Below are 10,964 nucleotides of genomic sequence, written 5' to 3' on the forward strand. Positions count from 1 at the left end.
TCTCTTCTCTATCTTTGAAATTGAGCTGTGCGTAATACAAGAGGGACTGCAGAGCCTACTGGGTGGCAACGGGGACAAGGCCCCAGACACAGCGGGGCCGAAGGATCCCGTCTCTTATTTGCCGCTCGCCAATCAACATCTAGGCCATTGTTGTAGCCACGCCCCCTCGCGATGCCCTTGCCAATGGCAGGGCTTTACATGACGTGGCCACGCCCCCAAATGCTTACTTCATTACTGCTTGCCGGATGTGTTCGTGGATATGGCGGAGGTACGATAATCTTGGAGTCGGGAGTATCGTGTTGCCATAATTGTGGCAGTTTTCATTTCGCTCTTTTTTTATATTATACTTGGATGATTTGCATGTGGATGTCTGCGCGTACATGCATGTCTACACGCGTGTGTACAGTTGCGAGTTGGTCTCTTTCTCTCTTTCTGTCTCTCTCTCACTCTCTCACACACACACACAACCCAAAGTATGGCAAGTAATTCGAAAAGTATAAAAATTGTATTTTCTTGTACATGCACGCAATCTATAGCCAACACACGCACCCCTTTAGACAGCCGACATCATTTTCGTACATTTGTTGCGTCAAAATATCTAACTTGACTTGCAAGATCTACGATTGCAAACTAAAATGAAAACAATAATTAGGACAGCCTTTCGTTCGCCTTTTTTATCATTACATATGTGTATATATATATATATATATATGCAGAAGAAATCACTTGAACGCGTGATACTAGTATGCAGACAAACCACTGGGAAAATGAAAGAGATGAGACCGAGCGCTTTCGTTGAAAATGTCTGAATAGACGAAAGCGCTCGGTCTCATCTCTTTCATTTTCCCAGTGGTTTGTCTGCATATGTGTATATGTATATATGTATGTATATATATATATATATATATATATATATATATATATATATATATATTTTTTTTTTTTTTTTTTTTTTTTTTTTTTTTTTTTAAGGAAGGCTCCCCCCAGTTAGGCGTCTTTAGGGTGTGGGGAAAGGGTCCGCAGGGCTTTCAAAAGAGGGGTCGTGACTGATAACTAGTAAAGCCTCGTTGACACGGGCCTAGTTTAGTAGCCGGTACTGCTGGCCACTTGTCTACTCTACTTGCCCAGTGTGAACAGAAAGTTAGTCAACTTGCCTCCATACTATCCTAGTGTAAACATTTACTTGCCGTTAGGTAAGTTAACTTGCAACTAGCACTAGGGGCTACTAAACTAGCCCCCGTGTCAATGAGGCTTTATTTGACGCCAGGGGATTTTATTCAGTGTTGGAACGATCTCAAAGAGGCTTTCTCCCACCCTCGCTACGGTGACGGACTTAGTTGATTTTTTTCTGGTCAGTGACACGATTTTATTCAACTGAGGGCGAGGGGTCTTCAGGATGAAGAATTAGAGATTATTCTATACGTAAGGGGGCCGTGTGACAAGGGTTGAAAGCCTCTCTCTCTCTCTCTCTCTCTCTCTCTCTCTCTCTCTCTCTCTCTCTCTCTCTCTCTCTGATACACGAACATAAATAATTAAAACTAAGAAGAAATAGATGAAAGAATTAAAAACGTTTTTATCCATTTAATGTTCCCCTACATCCCAACACCCATACCCCTTTTTTTCAATGGAATTGAAAAATGAAGGGAGTGAATAGGGAAGAAGAATACAAGCGCGCGCGCACACACACACACACACACACACACACACACACACACACACACACACACACACGCACACACAACACTGCCCATAGATCGGGCCGTATATAAACTCTGAGCTCTCATCTGGGAGGGTAATACCTGTCGACTACGTACAATACAGATCCAGGACCAATGGTGAATCACACACACACACACACACACACACACACACACACACACACACACACACACACACACACACAATTCATATAACACCCCTTTCATACACGATCTATTGCACACATCTTCCATGACAGCTTCAGATACGTTTCTTTGGTTCACCGAGTGCGCGGACTGTATTTGGACCTCGAGAAAGCGTTTGACAAAGTACCGCGCTCGAGGCTCGTGTGGAAGTTCAACACAATGAGAGTAATCAGAGGCAAAATGTTGGAGTGGCTGGAAGACTGCCTCAAAGGGAGAAAGATGAGAATAGTAATTCGGGAAGAGCACTCCAAGTGGAAATATATGCGACATGGCGAGGTCTACACAGGTATTGGCCGTGGTATTTACACACATACATACATACATACATATGTATGTGTGTGTGTGTGTAAGTGAAGATATGTAGTCTGGCATCCATATTGGGAAAGAGTAAACGCCGGACTCCATTCGGAAGGTTTATTATGCCGACTTATAGTTCAATTCCCGTCCATTTACACCCTGGAACATAGATATTTTGGGTTCACTGTATGCATCGGGCATAATAAAACCTTCGAATCGAGTCTGGTTTTTACTGTCATTCCCCCCCTCTCTCTCTCTCTCTCTCTTTCTCTCTCTCTATATATATATATATATATATATATATATGTGTGTATATATATGTATATATATATTTGTATATATATATATATACATATATATATATATATTACATACAATCTCCATGACCGTCGCGCAGAGGATTCGAACCACTGCTTATGGACCCAAGAGAGGCTCCACAACACACGCCTTTGACCACTCAACCACAGACGATCTAAAACCGTACGAACTCGTAATCTATCTGATTACCGAGATTGATTATTCACACACACACACACACACATATATATATATATATATATACACACATTGTGTATGTGTGTGTTTTAATCCAGTAGCTGCTGCTGACCTCTGCTTGCCATGGAAATCGAAGCATGTCGGGCAAAGGTGACCACTTTGGTCGCAGCTGAGCTGGTATGAGCTCTGCACCTTTGTTTCTGTCCAGTTGTAATGTTCAGGATAATAACTACGCCCGTGAGGACCCGTCTCTGCCTATTTGCTTTGAATTCGTGTTTCGTCCGACTTTGCGAAATTTTTCAGGTTATTCCAAAAACCAGTGTGACTGTATGGAAGACTGTTTCTTGGTGTCTTCCAAATATCTTGTCTACGTTAGGTCCCTTCCGTGTCCTCTTGCCGTTCTTCCTTCCCACAGTACAAATCTTCTTCACCGTTCTGAAAACTAATTTGTGTGTGTGTGTAATTATCAAGGTTTTGTAGGACCGTATCTTTGACAGCATATATCTCTCTTGATGGGGAATTGGTCTAGTCACTCGTCACTGGTAACGTTGTTCTCGCCACATGAGTTCGAGTCCTCGGTCGTACTACGTTTCAATTTCTGCATGCGCCTAAATGGCTTAGAATTAAAGTGCATTGTGGTTGATAAAAAAATATATATATATATATATATGTATACACACACACATATATTTTTTTTCTTTAATGATCTGGGAATTAAAAAAAAATCTCGTATCCTTGTACCTGAAATTTTGTGTTCGTGATATTGTGTGTTCGACTAATTGTCTAATTGTAGTATACAAGAAAGGAGCAACGCTCGTGGGGCTGCGTCCACTTCAATTCATCATACGTAGCCTCAAATTCATGGACGGTTCCAATTTTGTCTATATTAATTTCCAATTATCATGTTTAGACTTGAACTCGTCTATTGTCCCATCTTGAGCTGTGTCCTTCTGTCACATGAAGTCTTTCTTAACTTGTTCTTATGATTTCTTAAAACCCTATCCCTAATCAAGAGATGCTCTCTGTCATAATCTTCTGCTATAATGACATCACCTCTTTCTCTTCGATCTTTCAAAGTTAACTGACCCAGTGCTTTAGTCACTCGTCGTATGGTATATCAGCCAGACTGGGAACTAATTTGGTTGCAGCCTTTTGTATTCTCTCGATTTTAATGACAACCTTCGCTCTTTGTAGGGACCATACCACCGACGCATATTTTAGTTTTGGTCGGATTATTTTTTTATTTTTTTTTTATTTTTTTTTATTTTTTCCTCATCCTCGTCCTCCTCCTTCTTCTTCTTCTTCTTCTTCTTCTTCTTCTTCTTCTTCTTCTTCTTCTTCTTCTTCTTCTTCTTCTTCTTCTTCTTCTCCTCCTCCTCCTCCATCATATCTTTATCCATGTAGTGACAAGCAGCAATCCATATGCCTCTCCCACAATCCTGCTGATATGTCTGCCAGGTGGCATGATGTCTTTGATCACTCCCAGATCTCCTCCTTACTTGCTTCCGCGTCAGCCCGCATTCCACGAAGCCTTGTGTACCTGTTCCAATGTTACAACAATGAACTCGTCTCAGAATACTCCATCACTTAACGTTGTTCAACTTAATGTTATTTCGTTTGTGTCTGAGAAAGTGTGTGTGAGGGAAAGAGATGTGTGCGTGCGCGCGTGCGTGTGCCCTCCCCCCCCGCGGGGTGTCCGAATCGCAAGTTAAATGAAATTGACCCAGTCGTGATGCACGTGGCCACCGGGACCGGCCCTGGGTTCACAAAGGCACGCACGGCGGGGGACGCGCAATGCCGGCAGGCAGGCAGGCAATCGATTGTCAACTCGTATGACGATTGGCCTGCTGGGGGTCATAGTGTAGCTTTGCCTGCAGGATGGCGTCGGCCTTTGGTAGATTCCTCAAACTCCTTTAGTGTGGAGGATGCCAGTTTCCCCAATCATAAATTCTTTATTTTTCCTTATATTATTCATAGTATCGTGATTTCTTTTCCCCCAGACCTTGAATTGGCAATGAACTTAAGTTAACATTTTAACTGAGGGGTCATTTATGAGTTAGGTCACCTCCACAAGTGAAATTATATGAAATCAAGATATGACATAGAGACGTCACATATGCAAAGTGACCACAAGATGCCTAGAACATCTTTGTCCTGCAGGACACATATCAAGTATGTGATTTTAGGGACACAAGGTCAACAATAGTTTGCCCATTGGCACAGAAAATATATAGACAATGTTTTGACAAGAGATTTTCTTTTTTCCAAGTGGATATTACTTTATACAATTTGCAATAGAGGGATGTTGCTGTACAGTGGTCCAACATCACAGGAGCCAAACTCATCGAGGACAGCAAGGCCCTTCTCCTTACCTTTCCAGGCCCATCACAGTAAAAGTCGCCCTTCAATGGGGACTGGGTTGATCAGAAGCAGAAGCATTGTTTTCATTTTATCCATTTACTTATTCATTTGTTTATCTTAGCACCTCCTGGAGGTGCTAAGATAAGAGGGAGGGTGGAGTGTATTTAGGGATGGAATGGGTGGGAATGGTTTTATGCCTTTTTCTTTTTGGCTACCTCCCTTGTAAGGGGGGAAAGCCTTGGTATATGTATGTATGTACTTATTCATTTGTATTATTGCAGTGCCCTTGACAAGATCATCGTGCAGGGTTACAAGGCACTTCAGCTCCACTACTTCTTCACGGCAGGACCAGATGAGGTCAAGGCCTGGACCATTCAGGTATGCATTCCAGAAATGTTAGCAGCAGGGTTTATGCCTCCTACATTTGTTACTAAATCCACAAGTTTTTTCATCTAAACCTCTCCTTCTGAGCATCCACTCCTTCCCGTTCTTCATTCCAGTTTCTTTCTTCATCTTATTTCTTACTTTCCTCTTCCTTTCTTCCTCTCTGTCTCTCTCTCAACTTCAGCTGTATTTCTTACACCTTATATGGAGAGCTGACAACTGGAAGCTGCTCCCCTGCTGCCATTTTCTGCCAGTGACAGTAATAGTTTCACACCAATACAATGCAAACAACAGTTTAAAGTTTCTACCAAGAGAGATCTGTAGGAGGGCTGAAGGACCATTGCCAGCCATTGTGGGACTGGGTTTTTCACTTACTGAAAATTTATTTATATACCTATATACCAAAGGCTTTTTCCCCCATGCCAGGGAGGTCGCCAAAGTCAAAAGGCATGTATCCACTCCCACCCATTCCACTCCCATCCACCACCCTTCACTCCCTTTCATCTTAGCCCCCCATGGATGGTCATCCATTTTTGCTCATGTGGATGTCACTTTCCACAATTTGCAACAGAGGGATATTGCTGTACAGTGTTCCAACCTCACAGTAGCCCAACTCATCATGGACAGCAGGGTCTCTCCCCTTGCCTTTCCAGGCCTATCACAGTAAACGTTACCCCATAGTGGAAATTGGGTTAATTAGAAGCATAAACATGATCATTTTATCCTTTTACTTATCTTGTATTATTAAAGTGTCCTGGACAAGATCAAAGAAGGCTGTTATTGAAACTTAAAGCAACGATTATTATTATTATTGCTCTTCCTTGCAGAACAGTCATTCCTCTTGCAACCTGTGCCTTTTTACCCTGACCATCCACCTCATTCTTGGTCTCCCCCTTAATGGACTGATCCCCCAAAAACTACTACATTCATATTTTTCCTCCTTTCCCTTGTATAGTGGAACTATACTTACACCCTTTCAGTCCACAAGTATATTTACTTTACCAAGGCACACATAAAACAATCTCACCAGCTATTCCACTTTACTCCTTTTGTCAGACACTCCACACAACAATCAGCAAACCCAGGTCTTTACCAGCATTCATTTGTCTCAGTGCTGTTTGTATCTTCTCTTTTCCCATGACCCTATTATTTTTTTCTTCTGTTGTAGTTACTGTTTGACACAGCCCAAAGGGATTTCTCCCCGTCTTCTTCTCTGCATGGGGGGACGGAGAGGAGGGGTCGCTGATTTAATGAAGCGGCCTTGCTGTGGATGTGCTGTATCTTGCGACACTGCCTCTGACCCAGGGGAGTGGACAAGGTGCAGGGATGACCCGTCATCCAGGAGATGCTAAGATAAGAGGGAGGGTGAAGGGGAGTGGAGTGTATTTGGGGATGGAATGGGTGGGAATGGTTTTATGCCTTTTTCTTTTTGGCTACCTCCCTTGTAAGGGGGAAAAAGCCTTGGTATATGTATGTATGTATATATGTATGTAGTTACTTTCAGGCATATCCTCTTGCCCTAATCAGAACCTCCTATCATCCTCTACATTCAGTAACTCTCTGAAATACTCTACCCATCTTTGTTTTGCTGCCCATACTTCCATTAGAACACTTGGAAAGTGTTTAGTGCTGGCAACAAGTATTGTTCCTTTTGGGGACTGCTTTGTCCAATGCTTTAATCCCAGTAGTCCAGCAGGTAGAATAATTACAGTGCAGCATTTAATTTACTTGGTTTAAGAAATGTGATTTATACTAACTTAGACTTTAGACCAGTTGAGGAAAGTTATGCTAGCAACAAATATTTACATTTGTATGAAAATTCCACCATTTGCAAAGTTGTTGGAGTGCTAATTTTGCAAGGGAACAGTTTAGAAAATAAATAGAAAAAAATTACCTCCCCTTCATATCCTTCTTTTCTTCTCTGCAGAAGGGAACAAAAGCGCCTCAGGCTGCTGGTAAGATCCACACCGATTTTGAGAGGGGCTTCGTTATGGCTGAGGTCATGAAGTTTGATGACTTTAAGGAAGAAGGTTCTGAGGCTGCTACCAAGGTAAGAAGAAAGGGAACATTAAACTACACAAAATTACGGGAGTTAGATTCCAGTTTTTGCATATATATATATATTATAATTGATTAAAATAATAATGTGTAAATTATACATATAGACCAAATTATGAAATACTAGTACATACACCCCTGACACAAACTCAGAAGGATAATTGCTTTTAAATTACTCAGAAGTAACTTAAGATTGGCTATGATTAATTCACAGTCAGCATTAATTTGATAGGTTTTATTTGTGTACTTGGAATGAAAGAGAGGCAGAAAGGAATAGAGTGAGCATTTTTGTGGTATTTTTTGTGAAATATTGATATTTCAAGAAAGGGAAAGAGTGGCGGATGGGAGTGGAATGGGTGGGAATAGGTATGTGCCTTTGACTTGGCTATCTCCCATATAAGGGGGAAGAATCTCTTAGTATATAGAAGAATAAAGAGTGAGAAATGTGTAGTTGAGGCACAGAATATGTAACACAAGATGGCTGTTGGATATAGTAGACCAGAGGGTACTGAAGTGATTAGGGTATATGGAAATTATGAGGAAAGACTAATGAAGAGAATGTGGAAAGCTGAAGTGGGTGGAGTGAGTTTGAGGGGGAAGATCAAGGACGAGGTGGATAGATGGGATAAAGGGGATTTTGGATGCATGTGGTATATCTGGTAAGCAGAGAAGAAAGAGTGCAAAGGAGATGAATGAGTGAAAGGGACAATATGGCTCAAATGTATGTTCTCACATATGAATGCATAAGGACTAGGATCATTGTATGGCAAAAGAGCAAGAGGGCAAACTAGCTTCAGCTAATAGGCCCTTCTGTGGAGGAACCCTGCCTCACTGCACTGCTATTGACTAGAGCAGTGTGGCAAGGGGCAGAATGAACCTTCATTTCAGAGGTGTTCGGGTGGTGGGGATGGTTGACTGGGTTTTATTTGTTTTTGATGTGTGTGGGTGTTTTTACTCAGCCACCTCTCCTTTGTAAGGGGGAAACAGCCCTCACTACATGGTAATATATATGTTGAGACTTTCTAACAGGTTGACATGGGTGGGGAGACAATATATAGGAGGACTAATTGCACAGATAGGCTTCTTCAAAGCTTATCTGTGAAACTAGTCAGAAATAAACTAAGATTAAGGTTCCTATGTTTCCTCTTCCCACACATGTCATATATTTGTGTGTGTGTGTGTGTGTTTATATATCTATATGTCGCACTCCCCTCTTTACACTCTAATTTGGTGTGGTAGCTGGCCAGAGGGGAAGTCACGAACATGTGTGTACGAAATAGTCTTTTTAGCTTATCTCAAGAATGGCGGTGTTGAATGAGACTATCTCTCCTTTTATATGATTTTTATTTATGTTTTTGCTTTGATTGGCAATTTATGAATTTGAGTAGTGTTAGTGTATGGAGTGTAGGAGCCTGGACTTAGATATTCAAATACTGACCTTGTGTATGGTTGTCCCGGGCTGCAGTCTTAACTTCAACGGATAGGCACTTGTCCACTGGACTCAGACTCTTAGACAACTCTAAACTCAGATTTAGACTGACTTCTCTTTGCTTGTTAGCTTTGAAAGTAGTAAAGCTTGTCTTGGGTGGACTTAGTTATCTATGATTGACTGAGTTCATTTCTGTATACAATAGGCTGACCAATAACATAAGGACTCCGACATGTCTTTTTGGGACACCTGGCTCTCACTGAATAGACCCTTGTTCATTTGAGGTTCAGTGGGGTCATGCCATACATTAGTTTCCAGATAAGAAAAGCCTTACCCCAACAAGATTTAATGATGTTATGGTTTTGCTCCTCTTGAATGGGGGCCCACATGTGCCAAGCTAGTATCTAGTATCATCTAGTATAATTCTTCTAGTATCACCAGTACAACATAATGTTTCGTCATCAACCCAGTCACCACATGTATACACACACATTCATGGATAACCAACATAAAGTCTTTAAAGAAAAAATATATTCTTTTAAGTAAGATTTTGCATTTTGTTTACAGTCTGCTGGCAAGTATCACCAACGTGGACGTAACTACGTTGTTGAGGATGGAGACATTATCTTCTTTAAGTTTAACACTGGAGGACTGAAGAAGAAGTGAGCAGGAAATGATTGGGTCAGGATGCTACTGATGACAAACAAAACTGTGGCATCAGGTTTTAATTAAATATATGCAAGAGAAGGTTTCATGTGTTTCATTAACATATGAAAAAGTTTCTTCCAGAGCCAACAATAGGTGGTGGTCATGTGAAAGATATAAGAAATAATCATATCTCATTGCTTGCCTTGAGAGCCTATCAGCACCCCCACCTTCATGTGGAAGTACAGCCCAATGGAGTTGTACATTCAGTCATTGGATTGGGCCCAAAATCTATCTCCTATCAACTTTGACTATCTTCCCTTCACTTTTTCACATAAGGAGAACTTACATATATATATATATATAAACATCTTTTCAACCACAATTCACTTTTAATTCCATGCCATCACAGACAATACTGGCGAGGAGCTCAATGGAGACATGTATTGGAAGTTGAAACGTGGTCAAGCCGAGGACTCGAACTCAGCTCAGACGTGACAAAGTGCCAATGATTTAGCCCATTGTGCTATCAAGAGATATATATATACATACATATACCAAAGGATTTTCCCCCTTACACAAGGGGGGGGGGGTAGCCAAAAAGAAAAAGGCATAGAAACCACTCCCACCCATTCCATCCCCTACATATTCCACTCCCCTCCACCCTCCTCCCTCCCTCTCATCTTGGCACCTACTGGATGACGGGTCATCCCTACATCCTGTCCACTGCCCTGGGTCAGAAGCAGTGTCGCAAGACACAGCACATCCATAGCAAGGCCGCTTCATTAATTCGGTGACCCCCCCCCCTCTCTCTCTGTCCCCTTATAAATTTCTCGTACATACTTCCTCTCCTCCCATCCCCCACCCACTCCCCCTCATGCATCACAGCATCTATACAAAACCCTTCTCCATTCATGCCTATCTTCTGTCAGCTCCCTTCCTCAACAGACATTCCTCTTTTGCAATGCCCATTTTACCCCCATCCATCCATCTCATCCTAGGATGCCCTCTCATATTCACTCCTTCCACCTCTACCTTCCATACCTCTTTTACTAATCTTTCTTCACTCATTCTTTCCATGTGTACAAACCATCCTTATACTCTTTCATCAACCCTATCTCCCAACTCCCTTTCCACCCCTGTTCTCCTCCTCACCTCCTCATTTCTCACTATCTAGCCTATCATACTTCTCAGACATTTCATCTCAAACACATTCAAACTCCTCTCTTCCTTTCTTAAGTTCCATGTTTCTGCCCCGTACAGTGCTGTTGGCACAATCACTCCTTCATACAACCTCCTCTTAGCATCCATTCTGAGATATCTATTTCTCATTACACTTTTCAATCCACCGAGGCATTTACTTCTCTCAATCTACATTCTACCTCCATCTC

General features: G+C 41.8%; 1 protein-coding gene across 2 annotated transcripts in view; it reads left to right on the plus strand.

Annotated features, from left to right (window-relative positions):
* LOC143025392 (obg-like ATPase 1) overlaps window positions 1-9,679 on the plus strand; it is an 89,276-nt gene extending 79,597 nt beyond the window's left edge. Inside the window, exons 9-11 of one of the 2 annotated variants that reach the window (XM_076184982.1) lie at window positions 5,339-5,435; window positions 7,369-7,491; window positions 9,496-9,679. In XM_076184982.1, the coding sequence (XP_076041097.1) occupies window positions 5,339-5,435; window positions 7,369-7,491; window positions 9,496-9,594 (319 nt within the window). In that variant the 3' untranslated portion in view covers window positions 9,595-9,679. Of the gene's footprint in view, window positions 1-5,338; window positions 5,436-6,609; window positions 6,787-7,368; window positions 7,492-9,495 lie in introns of those variants that run through there. The other variant, XM_076184983.1, reaches the window with a different exon arrangement.
* The last annotated feature ends 1,285 nt before the right edge of the window (window positions 9,680-10,964 follow it).

This window comes from Oratosquilla oratoria, chromosome 5 (genome assembly GCF_046742065.1).
Source record: "Oratosquilla oratoria isolate Oo_2021 chromosome 5, ASM4674206v1, whole genome shotgun sequence".
Taxonomy (NCBI): Eukaryota; Metazoa; Arthropoda; class Malacostraca; order Stomatopoda; family Squillidae; genus Oratosquilla; species Oratosquilla oratoria.